Genomic DNA, 14,528 nt, shown 5'->3' with positions numbered 1-14,528 from the left:
AGGGGCCTCCCTCCCCTGGGCCTTCAGCGCTACTGACTTTTCCCTTTGAAACCTTGCAGGTCTTTTTTCCCACCTTCCTAATGCTGGGGCCGATGCATCTCAACTCTGCCACCCCCATCCCCATCCTCTCATTTTCCCCTCTCACCTCCTGCCCCTGCCCACCTGTCCAGCTGGCCCGTCCTCCAAGCCTCAGGTCCAACTATTTTTTCAGAGACGCCCTCCCTCGCGCCTGGTGTGGCACAGGCCCTTGGCCATCTCGTTCCCTGCAGAGCCCTTAGCTCAGCATGTAGTTAGGTACTCTCATCTCGTGACTGTCAGCACCCCACCACATACCCTGTGGGCGCCCTGTGCCTGGCCCACAGGAGCCACTCAGGGGACAGCTGTGGCACATTGGAGAAAACTGGGCAGAAATCAAATCATTGGTGTCATCTCCAGTTGCACGGCTTGCTGTGTTAAACACAGAATCAACAAGACCCATGTCCTCCAGGCATGGAGAATCTAGCCGCGCATGTGCACTGATTCCATTTCCAGAAAACTCAGGGCAGGCACGGAACCAAAGGCCTCGCAATGGATGCCCTTAGGCTTCTGACACTCAACCATTTACTTTGGCAAGGGGGAGCACTAGACTAAAGGTATTTAACTTTCCGTTTGGAAGTCTCAAGGTACCTACACGATACTAACAACGGGGGCGCTGCAGGCATTTGGGCCGGCTGCTCTGAGCAGTACCGGGCGGTTAGCATCCCTGACTACCCCACAAATCCCAGGAGCACTTTCCAAACAATGTGATACCCCCAACTAACGGGAGGCAAGTGAAACACTTGCCTGGGGCTCAAATTTTAAGGCGGCATAAAAAAACTTCCATAATCATGGTAAAAAATAATGAACGTCCTATTTTCAGAAAATAGGTCAGCAAATTATGGCCAGCAGGCTGGTCACCTGTTTTTGTAATTAAAGTTTTATTGGAATCGGGGCTGAGATTAGTGTGAGGGGAATGAGGCAGGGTTATGCAAGTACAGGTTCAAATTCAATCTTTATTTAAAATTTCAATATTGTTAATCATGGATTTTTGCATTTTGATTTTTAAAAATATTGCATTGTTTATCTTGATTACAGAGGGTTTTTTTCCCTGAATATCTTTTTTTAATTAAAAAATTTTTTAAAGTATATCATTCATACAGGAATATAAACAATAAGTGTATAGTAAAGTTGTGAGCTTAGAAAACAAACATGCATATCATCATGCCCCATACATTACCCCACCAACACCTTGCATTGTTGTGAAACATTTGTTACAAACTATGAAAGAGCATAATCAAAATATTACTAACTTAGCTCCTATCTTACATTTGGAGTATTTTCCCCCCAACCTACTTGATTTTTAACACCCTGCATTAGTATTATACATTTATGATTACTGAGATTTTTTTGTGTGTATTTTTTTTTCCTTAAAACAAGCTTTATTAAAGAAAATTTTCACATGATTTACTTTTCACCAGTCTGTTCTGGCATGCTTCTAATGATATCAGAATCACCTGGATCAACGATAGCCAGTGTACATACTCCGTAGTAATTTCCCCGTGCTGTGCCCAATTCAGTATTATTTACACTCTTGTGATGAGCGCCAGTTTTGGCCAACATGGCATAGTAACTCTATTATATTTCAGCTTTCCTCAGAGCTGGGCAGTTGGTGGCGAGGATCACTAGTTCCGCTTTGCCTTGCCTGACCATCTTCAGAGGCTGCTTGCATCCCAGCACACACTTTCCACTCTTCATAACAAGGTGGAGCCTAGAACTGATCGACTCCGGCAACTTCTTCGTCTTCTTTGCGGCCACCATCTTCCTGCGTTAGGTGCGGGACGGCCCCAGCCAAGAGCAGCTGCCAAGATGGCTGGGGAACGAAAAAGGAAACTGAGGTTCTTACCACATTTCCCTCCCCTTAAATGTTGCCCCAGAGTTGAGTTTCTCACTCGGCTATGGCCTGACTGAGAAGCACTGAGTATCATCGAATCCTCAGCAGATGTGCTATTTTACGGGTCAGGAAATGGAGGGTGAGAGGGGCTGTCTTCCTCCTCACACATCTCCTTGTTCTCAAAGAATCTTCCAGGTAGAGAGAAGGCGGAAATGGAAGGAGGTGAGAGACAGATAGGTCCTCTGCACCCACCTGACTACAGTGGACACACTTCCTTAGCTTAAGGAGGGAGGGGTGGCAGGAGGAAGTAGGTGGGTAAGCAACCGTTCTCGGGCCTCGGACACCCATCCTGACCCTGCCCTCAAGCCCAGAAGAGCCTCTAAAGGGAGTTCATTCAGTCCTTGGGCCAACTTTTATTAAGTGCATACTATGTGTCAGTCATGCATTAAGCACTGGAGATGTCAAGATGAAACACACAGCCTGTCCCTAAGTCCGATGAAAAATTCACAGTTGAAACAGCATGAAACGTGTGCCATGATGGACGCATGCAGAGGATGATATGGGAGCAAACATCCCCTCGCCTGGGGGACAGAGTTCAGATCTGGCTTCCTGTGACACGGTAGTACATCCTCACTAAGTCTCAAGGAACGAGTAGGTGTTAGCCAAGTCAGGGGTGGAGGTGAAAGGGTATTCCAGGCAGAGGGATAACATGAGCAAAGGCCAGGTGGTGATTTATCCTTGGGGGTAAAATGGAGGGGGGTGGGAGTGGGGATGGGTAAGGCCTAGTGGAGTCCATGAAAGAAACTGGAGAACGCAGTCTCATCTCACTGTGGCGGGGGTGTTTTAGCTAGCTAGGTTGCTGAAATGCAATATACCAGAAATAGGTCAGCTTTGAACAATGCGGGTTTATTAGCTTACGAGCTGACAGTTCTGAGGTCATGGAAATGTCATCAAGGCATCATCAGGTGATACTTTTCCCCCACTGCCGGTGATCCTGGACCCCTCTGTTATATGGCAAGGCACATGACAGCACCTGCTGGTCTCTCCCTTCTCTTCTGGGTTCTGTTGCTTTCAGCCTCTGGCTTAGTGACTTTTTCTCCCTCCTCTGAATTTCATCCATTTATAAAGGACTCTAGTAAGAGGATTAAGACTCACCTGGGCCATGCCTTACTGAAGTCATCAAATTAAAAGGTCCCACCTACAATAGGGCCACACCCACAGGAATGGACCAACTTTAAGAACATGACTTTCTGGGATACAGTTTCTTTTTCTTTATTTTAAACAAATATATATATATATATATATTTAAAGATTTATTTTTTATTTCTCTCCCCTTCCTCCCCCCCAGTTGTCTACTCTCTGTGTCCATTCGCTGTGTGTTCTTCTGTGACCGCTTCTGTCCTTATCATTGGCACCGGGAATCTGTGTCTTTTTGTTGTGTCACCTTGCTGTGTCAGCTCTCTGTGTGTGCGGCGCCATTCTTGGGCAGGCTGCACTTTCTTTTGCGCTGGGAGGCTCTCCTTATGGGGTACACTCCTTGCGCATGGGGCTCCCCTATGTGGGGGACACCACTGCGTGGCAGGGTACTCCTTGCGTGAATCAGCTCTGCACATGGGCCAGCTCTACATGGGTCAAGGAGGTTCAGGGTTTGAACCTTGGACCTCCCATGTGGTAGGCGGATGCCCTATCCATTGGGCCAAGTCCACGTCCCTGTACAGTTTCAAACTGACACAGGTGGCTTTGGGGCTGAGGCAGCAAAGTAGGCTGGAGATGGCCCACCTCTCGTTAGCTGGTGGGACCCTTCCAGGCCACCAACAGCTCCCTTCCTCCTAGGAAAAGGGCAGAGTTGAGTTCACGCTCCCTTGGAAGAGACTTCCTGACAGTCAACAGGTACCCACTGTGTGCCAGGTGGGGCAGTCTGCACAGGGTTCTCACGGATTTCCCCTCCTTCCACCGCAGCCTGGGACTAAGGCCCAGAGCACAGCCCTCCCTTGGGGAAGGAAAGGGTTGAAGGCCCCTACTCCAGGCTCCTGCTGCTTGGTCCTGCCTCCTCCGCCCCACCTGGAGCACCTGGAGGTTGCTCTGCCTATCTCTGGCAATGGAAACCGTGGCTACTGCCAGCATCCTTGACACCCACTTTTTATTTATTTATTTATTTCCCTCCCCCCCCCCCCCCTCCGTTGTCTGTTCTGTGTGTCTATTTGCTGCATCTTCTTTGTCCGCTTCTGTTGTTGCTTCATACCCACTTTGACCCTCCTGGATGTGGGTAAATTTGGAGTAATAACAAGGAAGCAAGATCTGTGGCTTTGGCTAGGTAGCTTGCCAATCACCTCTAGTGGGAACCCGAGAAGGAGTTAAAAACAAAATAAAGCTAAGGACAGATTTGTAGGATGCAGCCAGCAACTAGGTAGTTTTTGTCTTTTTGAAGCAACCTTGGCAAATGTGCAAAATGTTTACTGAAAAATGCACAATATGAGTTGCAGCTCTAGCTTCTAGTTCTCTCCATTTTCAGCTGACCTATAGCTCTATCTGCATAAGAAAAGGAACCTGGAAATACTATAGGAATAGGAGTATGGGTGGTTTTATGTTTCTATACTGTTAATTATCTGCAGTGAACACATTGTAGGAGAGGCAGTGTAGTGTAGAGGTTTAAAAAGCAGACTGCCTGGGTTTGCATCCTGCTCCTCCATTCACACCACCACCTTTGTGACCATGGTCAAGTCAAGGAACCTCTCCTGCCTCAGTTTCCTCATCCATCGAATGGGGATAATTAATAACACCTACTCCTAGAGTTAGGAAGGTTAAATGGGTTCACATTTGTAAAATGCTATGAACAGTGGCTGGCCCTTAGTACGTACAATGCATCTGTTAAATAAAAGCAAAATTATAGTCAGAAAATGCAATGAATATTTTCTTAAAAGATTTAAAAATTACTCAATATACAATCTTTTGGTAAGAATAGATATTTTTTTCCTAACGTAATACACAGATTAGTTTGTACAGACTTGTTGGATTCACATTTTAAAAATATATTTGCTGAGTGCTAAGGCTGAGCAGGAGGACATGCAGGTGCAGGGCTGGCAGTCTAGGGCCAGGCCCTGCCCTGGTCTGTCCCCAGTAGAGCAAGGGAAGGGAGGGTTCACCGATGAGGAATAGTCGAGAGCCCGGCTAACCTCGCCACCTCCAAAGGTCCGTCTGTTATCTCCTCCCATGGGCCCTGGAAACCCCTCTGCCATTCGACACAGCTAAGGCCACGCTGGGCCAGAAGCAAAGAACCCCGGCATTTGGGTTGCTGGCCAGCCTCACTGAGGGTGCAGGTCTGCTTCCTATTTGGCTTCTCGAAACACTAAAAAAACTTGAGGTCCCCTAGACTACCGCTGTGGACTCCTAGGTACCTGGGGCTCCTGTTTAAATAGCACCCCTAATGCGTCTGGGTGTGGATTTCACAGCGACGTGTGCCTAGAGGTGTCACCCTGGACTACGTGTAGCCCCCCTTCCTGTCGGCTGCCTGAGGAGACACTCGGCCCACGTGGCCAGTCTCAACAGGCCTGGCCGCCTCCTTGGGGTGCGCCGCTGCCCCCCAGCATTTCCTCTCCGCACACAGCCAGGAACTCCTCTGCCCTCCTTGGGGAGCCTGCAGCCCCTTCCAGGGGTGAGGAAAGACTAGCCGATGGGGAGGCAGGACAGTGTGAACAGTCTCCCCTGAATCCCGGGAAAGGTTTCAATCTCATTCCTACCAACCCACAGGAGGAACAGCTCGTGGGGAATAAAACTCATTGGAATTGAACCGGAGCACCGAGACTGCAGATAGGTAACTAGAGTTCAAAGCTATGGCTGACCTCGGGAGCCAAAGGGTGCCCAGACTCTACCCGTTGAGACCTTCAGAGCACACCCTACACACAACCCCTACATGTACACACCCTACATACACACAGCCCCCTACACGTGCACACTCTACACACACCCTACACACAGCCTACATACACACAGCCCCCTACACGTGCACACCCTACACACAGCCCCTATATGTACACACCCTACACAAAGCCTACATACACACAGCCCCCTACACGTGCACACTCTACACACACCCTACACACAGCTACTACACATACACACCCTACACACAGCCCCTACATGTACATACCCTACATACACACAGCCCCCTACATGTACACACCCTACATACACAAAGCCCCCTACACGTACACACCCTACACACAGCCCCTACATGTACATACCCTACATACACACAGCCCCCTACATGTACACATCCTACACAGAGCCCCTACATGTACACACCCTACATACACAAAGCCCCCTACACGTACACACCCTACACACACCCTACACACAGCCCCTACATGTACATTCCCTACATACACAGCCCCCTACATGTACACACCCTATACAAAGCCTACATATACACAGCCCCCTACACGTGCACACCCTACACACCCTACACTCTACACACAGCCCCCTACATGTACACATCCTACACACACCCTACAAACAGCCCCCTACATGTACACACCCTACAAACAGCCCCTACACGTGCACACCCTACACACAGCCACTACACGTACATACCCTACATACATACAGCCCCCTACACGTACACACCCTACACACCCTACACTCTACACACAGCCCCCTACATGTACACATCCTACACACACCCTACAAACAGCCCCCTACATGTACACACCCTACAAACAGCCCCTACATGTACACACACTACACACAGCCCCTACATGTACACATCCTACACACACCCTACACACAGCCCCTACATGTACACACACTACACACAGCCCCTACATGTACACATCCTACACACACCCTACACACAGCCCCTACATGAACACACCCTACACAAAGCCCCCTACACGTACACACCCTACACACACGGTTGTCTTGGCCGCCCCTTACTCCAAAATGGCCGCCGGAGCTCCTGAAGCCAGAAAGAGCCTCACGAGCTCCTGTGGGAACAGGCGGGGGTGGGGGTGGGGCGGAATGCAGGCGCACCCCTGAAGGGCGCTTTTGGTCTGGGTCCTACCTCGCCTGACGGATTTCTCCCCTGCCCTGAAGCATTTCCTCCACAGAGGCAATCATTAACCTCACCCAGGCGCAGGCTCGCAGGCGGGTTGAGGCTGGAATGCAGAGGCCGCTTCCTGCTGGACGGGGTCCCCAGTCATGACCCTGCCAGGGTCCCAGGGGCAGGGGATCCAGCTCTCAGGCAGCCTTTCACAGACCGCTGCTCACCCTCAGACGCCCGGATGGGGACGAAGGACCGCGGCTCACCCGCAGGGGCCCGGATGGGGACGAAGGGCCGCTGCTCACCCTCAGACGCCCGGATGGGGACGAAGGACCGCGGCTCACCCGCAGGGGCCCGGATGGGGACGAAGGGCCGCGGCTCACCCGCAGGGGCCCGGATGGGGACGAAGGACCGCGGCTCACCCGCAGAGGCCCGGATGGGGACGAAGGGCCGCGGCTCACCCGCAGAGGCCCAGATGGGGACGAAGGGCCGCGGCTCACCCGCAGAGGCCCGGATGGGGACGAAGCCCCTTTTCTCCGGCTGCGCCTCGCTGGGGAGCCGGCGGGCTGGGCTGCTGGCTGGAGGCGCGCAGGCGCTTTCAGGAGTGCGGGGAGGCTGGTTTCAGGTTTGGGCACGGGGGACAGGGTGAGCAGCTCTGTTCTGGGCAGGAGGGTCAGCAGCTCTGGCCCCTGCCTGGCCTAGGCCCTCAGGCCATCATTTAGGGGCTGGTACAGGCCTGGGCTGCTCCAGCTTCACCTCCCAGCCCCCGATTAAGCCAGGGACCCCGAAAGACCACCCCCCACACAGAGGTGCCACCCTAGGCTGGCTGCCCAGGGTAGGGCCGGGGAGCAGCAGCCTGGCCCCAGCCCTGCCCCTGCTCAGGAGACAAGGCCTTCGGGGACAGGCCCCTGGACTAGGCTCAACCCGCACCATCAGGGCCTTGGGGGGAACCGCGCGGCACCTCAGTCCGGAAGAAGCCCCTTCCCAAGGCCACAGGTCTGTCCGCAGCCCCGGGGGCGCTCCAGAGCCCTTCGGTGACCCCGAGAAGGGGCTGCCTGCCTCCTTCTGGGATCCTGGGACCGCAGGTGGCCCCCCCCCCCATCCTCGCGGCGCCGGGGGGAGGGACCAGGGACGGCGCATGCGCCCTCCCGGCGCGCCCCTCCCCGCCGGCAGCCAGTGCTCGCCTCCAGCTTTATTGGCGGCCCCCAGGCCGGGGCCTACGCCTCGGGGCGCTGCCTGAGCGTGACGGAGGCGCCGCTGCTGACCATGACGGCGGGGCAGAGCGGCTCCAGGAAGGTGGCGAGGAAGCGGTAGATGAGGCTCACGCCGCCCACCAGGCCGTAGAAGGAGAGGCAGCCGGCGGCGCAGTCGAGCGCCACGCCCAGCGTGCGCTGGTAGCCGCCGTGCAGCACCGTCTGCGTGTTGTTGTGCCACACCGAGAACTTGAGCGAGTCCCACTCGAGGCACCACGAGTAGGGGTTGCGGCCCAGCAGGTAGACGATGTTGCGGCGCGGGCGGCCCTCGAGCGGCGGGCTGCGGCGGTAGGTGACGCCCAGGCACACCCACGCGTCCGACACGTCGGCCTCCCAGTAGTGGCGGCCCTCGGACAGGCTGCGCGAGCACAGCACCTGCGGCCACTGCTTGAAGCCCGGGAAGGGGCCGCCCGCGGCGAAGGGCTCCAGGAGGATGCCGAGGTTCAGCACCGAGTGGGTCTCCTTGAACAGGAACAGCTCCTCGCTGGCCGTGGCGGGGTCGAAGTTCAGGTTGCAGTAAGCTGGGGGTGGGCGGGACCAGGGCGTGGGCAGCGGGGGGAACAGGGTCAGCGGCCCCCAGAGCCGGCTCTGGGCGCCTCCGGAGGAAGGAGGATGCTAAATGGTGCTGCATTTGCAAGAAGTCACCCCAGCCTGTGCCCCTGGCTCCTAAGAATGCCAGCCCCCAATTCTGGCCCGTGGCGCAGCTGACAGCCTGGACCAGATGAATTGGGGCTACCTTGGGAGTGGGCACAGAAGCTCCCTCCCCCTTCCTGGACCTTGGACACAAGTCTGATGAGCCTGATGGAGAGTCAGGGGTACCGGAGGAGGTGACTCAGGGGTCACCCAAAGGGACCCTCGGGTTGGAGAAGTCACTGGGATTTGGTCTCTGATTTGAAGGGGGACGGGGCTGGGAAGGCTAGGCCCTCAGTAGCCCTGCTCCGTTTCCTCCCACCCGAGGCAGACCACCCCCCACTACGGACTCACACTTGAGGAGTGTTTTCCTGTCCACGGCTGGGGGCAGCAGCTCATAGGAGTTCATCTCAATGCCTGGGGAGATGGAAGGGCTTTGCTGAGGACGCACTGCCAGTCCAGCGGCCTGGAGCGGGCGGGCTTCCAGGAGCCTGCGTCACCTGGGAGAGGTGCACCCAGCAGCCAGGGCTTTCTACCAGCGCTGGGAACCCCAACCCACTGCCCTATAGGGCCGCCCCACCCCATCACACAGGCCCGGGCCTCCAGCTGCTCACCTCTCAGGAGGAGCTGGTTGACAAAGCTGAGGCCCACATCGGCCAGCTGGGCTCGGAGGTCAGCCAGGGTCTCTGACAGCTGGAGGAAGCTCTGCTTCTCCTCACAGTTGGTGCCCATCAGGGGTTCCACGCAGCCTGGGTAGCGCTTTAGCCTGGGGAACTCCTGGCATGCAGGGAGATGGCAGTGGTGCCACCTGTTAGCCAGGTTCCAGGCAGATGCTAGAAGCTGCTGCTTATGACAGGGCTCAGTGGCACCCAGAACCATGGGGCAAACTTGGACATGGCTCTCCCCTCCCAGCTGGATGGAGATCTTAGGTTAGGGCTCTGCCATGGGTACAGCCAGTGTTGCCCTCAAAGTTAAGAGGAGCGGATTTTTAGAAACCCAAGGGAAGAGGGTTTCTTTTTTTAGATTTTTTTTTGTTCTTTATTTTCTTTTAAATGTTACATTAAAAAAATATGAGGTCCCCATATACCCCTGCCCTGGAGAATTTCTTTTGAACCTTTGCTTGCTGAGCGAAAAACACTGTCAACATTGCTAGATGCTTCTGGTTGTGCCTGGGGGGATGAGGTGAGCCCTAGAAATCTGCTCAGGGGTAGGATGGCAGCTTAAGAAAGGAGATCTGTGCTGGGATCTCCCAAATCCCTTGCCCAAAGTGAAGCTTGCTGCTACTTTGTTGCCAGCAGGGCTGGGAAGGAGAAGGGCTTTCGATCTAAGCTCTACAGATGGTTCTAGTCTCACTTCTGGCCCTGGTTTTGGCAAGTCTGGAGAAACTAAGACAGTGTCAGAAGCCCAGAGGTCCCGGGCACAGCCCTATCTGTGGCAGGAAAGTTAGGGCCCAAAAAAAGGAGGAAGAATTTTCCAAAGGGTAGGGCTGAGCTCTGAGGCGGAAGAAGCAGCCAAGGGTGTTGGAGTAAGCTCTGGCTCCCAAGTGCTCAGGACAGATGACCCGGGATGGGAAGCTCCCTGAGGCAGGGGACTGGACGAAGTGATGCAGCCCAAACCCCTGATCACTTTATCCAGAGGTCTAGGAACATCTGGGGTGCTTATGGGTGGAAGGGGAGTGAGGTGATGAGGAGGGTGGGCTTGCCTGCAGGAATTGCTGGTCGCTCTGGTTGGTGAGCAGGCTGCGGAGCCAGACACTGTCCCCCTCCAGCTCCAGGAGCCGGCTGCGGCTCTGCTGGATGGAGCTGCCCAGCTTCCCCAGGGCGGCGGCCTCCTCTCTCTCCACGAACTCCAAGACCTTCCCCTGCAGCTGCTTGACCTCCTGGATGATCTCCGAGAAGCAGGTGTTGACCTCGTCGCGCACCTTCTGGATCATTTTCTGGGGAGGGGGGGCATGGAGAGGCATCCCTGAGCCCCACCCTGGGATGCCTGCTGCTGGGACCTGAAGCTGGCCCAAGTTTCCTGCCTGGCCCCCTGCCATCCCCCCCAGGCCCTGAGAATTCCCTTCAGCCTGATGTAGGGAGACTGGGCTTTGGGGTGGGGGTGGGCCAACCTCACCGACAGAAAGGACATCTGCCCCCTGTGTTTCTGGTGGTCAGAGGCAATGATCAGCATCTGGTTCTCCACGTTAGCCTGGATCTTCCGAACCTCGACCTGGAGAGAGGTGTGGGGTGGGGTGCCCTGACTCAGGGAGGTGACCTAGAAGAAGTCCTTCTGCCAGCAGCCCCATGTCATAGCCCACAAGAGACATGCCTCTTGCATTCACCTCCTCTGCTTAAATGAGAAGGAGAAAGACCTAAGCTGGAGGGTGGCTGGTCCCAGGGTCCACCCCTTCTGCTCTGAGTCTGTCATTCTCCTTCTTAGGAATCAGGTTCTCTGCTCCTGAGAGTGATGAAAACTTAGGGTTTCAGGTCACAGGAAGGGGCTGTGGAGGGGCCTGGGGGCAGTGGGTCCAGGATGGGCACAGCAGTAGGGACCATCCGGGTTCCCTGGGGCACTGTTGCCCAGAGCAGGGCGGTCTTCCCAAGCCCTTTCACGTTCAGTTACATCGTAGGATAGTACTGTTGTCAGGGCCGTCTGTGAACTGTGGCTGGTCCACAACAAAATAAAGAGTTTGTGCTGGACCATGAATCAATGCGCTGCTTCCTTCATCGAGAAAGTCTTGCTATGAAAAAAATTTCAACCACACTAAAGAGTGCGCTTAGGGAGATGTTGGTTACATTCCTGCACGGCCTTGTTGTCATGCAAGGGACGGGCCAGTGAGTGGCTAGGTTACAGAATATGCATGACAGAATAATCTATTATAAATTATAAATTATAAAAAGCAATACAAATATATTAAAGTTTGAAAATAGAGAAAAGGAGGGGATTCACCTAGCCTTTTATGATAATATGTTTGTATCTTGCTGTTTCCTTGTAGCCCTTCTATTTGTGCAAAAAAAAAATTTTTTTTTCTCTTACAGGATACAGTACAAACAATTTGGATCCTTTTTCATTTCACTTATCAGTACTTATCCATGTCTTTTTTTAAAATTTTTAATTTTTAAAGAAGCTTTAGATTACATAAATGTTACATTAAAAATTTAGGAGATTCCCATATGCCCCTCCCTTTCCCCCTCCCACACTTTCCCACATCAACAACATCCTTCATTAGTGTGGTGGATTTGTTACAGTTGATGAACACATATTGAAGCATCGCTACTAACCGTGGACTGTAGTTTACATTATGGTTTACACTCTACCCCACACAATTTTGTAGGTTTTGACAAAATACATAATGACCTGTATCCATCATTGCAGTGTCACGCAGGACAATTCCAGTGTCCCGAAAATGCCCCCATGTTACACCTATTCTTCCCTCTCCCTCCACTCAGAACCTCCGGTGGCCAGTGTCTTTACATCAGTGTTACAAATTCTTCCAACTTTTTCATGTCTTGACCACCACTTTAGTGGTTGCAGCCATTTCTTCCAAGGAAACGCTAACGAAAGCCTCCGGGGCAATCCCAGGGAGCCGAGGTGCCCTGCCTCCCTCGCCCGCGCGCCGCCCGCCGCACCTCCTTGCGGGCTCGCTCCTCCTCCAGGGGCGTGATGTCGTGGTTCTTGTGCTCCTCCAGCAGACAGGCGGTGCACACGCAGCAGCCTTCCGTGCGGCAGTACAGCCGCCGCAGCTTGCGGTGCTTCCGGCACAAGCGGGACCTGAGGTCCCCCATGGGCTCTAACAGCCGGTGGCCCTGGAACACCTGGTCCTCGAAATGGCTGCGCAGGTGCTTCTCACACAGGGAAGCCATGCACTGCAGGCAGGACTTGACTGACTTGAGCTTCTGCGGGGAGCAGAAGTCGCAGGGCACATCCCCGGGCCCCGCCACGTTCCGCAAGGACCCTGACACCTGGCCCTTGGCCTGGGCAAAGCAGGTCACCATCTCCCCCAGGATGACATTCTTGCAGAGGCGGGGTCTGGAGGAGAAGCTCTCTCGGCACTGGGGGCAATAGAGGGTCTCGCCTGTGGCAGCCTGGTGGTCCCAGAAATCTTGGAGGCAGATCATGCAGAAGTTGTGGCCACAGGCCGTGGTGACCGGGTTGCGGAACACCTCCAGGCAGATGGGACAGAGGACTTGGTCCTCGAACGTGCGGGGATTACCGTTGTTACTCATCAGGAGCTGGTCTTGGGGAGGTCTTGAGGGCTGGGCCAGGGGCTGCGGGGTGGGGGCTTCGTCCTGGACAGGCCCTGGGAAGATGCACATGAAGCAATGCTGAAGCCAAGGCCGGGGCCGAAGGGCCGTTGGGGGGAACACCAGCCCTTCCCTTGCAAGTGGCTGTCTGTCCAAGGGGTGCAGGGACTTGTCATCCGCCAACCCCCAAGGGGACTGAATTGGGGATGGAGTAGGTCGTAAGATCATGCATTGTGGGAGGGGGATTTGGCTCAACCAATGGAGCGTCCGTCTACCACATGGGAGGTCCAGGGTTCAAACCCCGGGCCTCCTGACCCATGTGATGAGCTGGCCCATGTGCAGTGCTGATGCACGCAAGGAGTGCCGTGCCATGCAGCAAGGAGTGCACCCTGCAAGGAGAGTCGCCCAGTGTGAAGAAAGTGCAGCCTGCCCAGGAATAGTGCCACACACACGGAGAGCTGATGCAGCAAGATGACGCAACAAAAACGAGACAGATTCCCGGTGCCACTGACAAGAATGCAAGAGGACACAGAAGAACACACAGCTAATGGACACAGAGAGCAGACAACAGGGTGGGAGGAGAGAAATAAAAAAAATAAATAAATAAATAAAAAAGACTGTGCATTGCTCCCTTGTCTCAGCCCTGACGCCTGGAACAAGTCCGGGGCAAGAGCAGACAGGCAGGGAGAACCCGCGGCTTGGCAAGGGAAGGGAGCCTCTTCCCTGGTGGGGGAAGAGTAGGACGCCCAAGTACTTACGTGAAGTGCCCTGCATGTCGGGGGGGCCAGAGACTCTGCTGCCCTGTAACGGGAGGGGAGAGGACCCTTGGCACCCAGGCACTGCAGCCTCTCCCCGCCCCTCTTCACAGATGCTGGGAGGGCCCCCACCCCCAGGATCTGACAGCAGGGGGCTGAGGTCTGCCTTCTCACCTTTTCCTTTGGCTGCTGTTTTGTGGTCTCCCAAGCAAGGTGCCCCCTCCCCGAAGACTGCCCGCAATTCTGCCCCACGACATCACAGTTCAAGCATGACCAGCCCCAGCATTCTGCTTGTGACGTCAACGGGGCAAAAGGTGCTGTGCTGAGGCGGCCTTCCTCTCCATTGGCGGATTCTTTCCTTCAGAGCCTTCCTCCCAGGAAGCAGAGTAGCTGCTGGCACCTGGGCTCACCTGCGAAGGACCCAAGATCCTCTCACATTACCAGGCGGAGAGGGAAAAGAGCAACCAAGTGGCAGCAGGATCCAGGGCAATTTGTCTAGTCTCCCTGTTCCATGGGTCTCCCCTTGTGAATCAGAAGGGCTGTTGTCAGAGGTGGTATTTCAAGGCTCCTACTGGGTCTAAAGTTGATAGATTCCAACAGTATCTGATTGGTGACCCCAAAGACTGTTGCTTCCACTCTGGTTCTGACCCTTAGAAGGAAAAAAGGGATGAGAAGAGCTAAAGAAAGACTCTCATCACCCTGTGTAATGGCTTTTTG

General features: G+C 54.4%; 1 protein-coding gene across 2 annotated transcripts; it reads right to left on the bottom strand.

Moving 5' to 3' along the window:
* Positions 1-1,011: 1,011 nt before the first annotated feature.
* Positions 1,012-14,227, bottom strand: LOC101410922 (E3 ubiquitin-protein ligase TRIM47-like). Of its 2 annotated transcripts, XM_071210797.1 has the most exons (10): positions 13,986-14,227; positions 13,815-13,857; positions 12,442-13,112; positions 10,946-11,041; positions 10,533-10,766; positions 9,445-9,607; positions 9,185-9,247; positions 7,909-8,721; positions 6,969-7,083; positions 1,012-1,888 (listed from the first exon to the last, which is right to left on the bottom strand). In XM_071210797.1, exons 2-8 carry the CDS (start codon positions 13,828-13,830, stop codon positions 8,165-8,167), a joined length of 1,800 nt encoding a protein of 599 aa, XP_071066898.1. In that variant the 5' UTR covers positions 13,831-13,857; positions 13,986-14,227; the 3' UTR covers positions 1,012-1,888; positions 6,969-7,083; positions 7,909-8,164. The 2 variants fall into 2 exon arrangements, with proteins under 2 accessions (XP_071066898.1, XP_071066897.1); XM_071210796.1 differs by lacking the exon at positions 6,969-7,083.
* Between the last annotated feature and the right edge of the window lie 301 nt (positions 14,228-14,528).

Source organism: Dasypus novemcinctus, chromosome 21 (genome assembly GCF_030445035.2).
Source record: "Dasypus novemcinctus isolate mDasNov1 chromosome 21, mDasNov1.1.hap2, whole genome shotgun sequence".
Taxonomy (NCBI): Eukaryota; Metazoa; Chordata; class Mammalia; order Cingulata; family Dasypodidae; genus Dasypus; species Dasypus novemcinctus.
Note: the sequence above shows the minus strand (reverse complement) of the source record. Positions and strands in the feature narration are given on the sequence as shown.

What these genes read in the sequence shown, in the direction of transcription:
- LOC101410922 (XM_071210797.1), bottom strand. An exon ending in GGCAGATGTCCTTTCTGTCG is followed by an intron (nt 10,767 to 10,945) that starts GTGAGGTTGGCC and finishes CCCCCTCCCCAG; the next exon opens with AAAATGATCCAGAAGGTGCG. An exon ending in GCGACCAGCAATTCCTGCAG is followed by an intron (nt 9,608 to 10,532) that starts GCAAGCCCACCC and finishes CCTGCATGCCAG; the next exon opens with GAGTTCCCCAGGCTAAAGCG.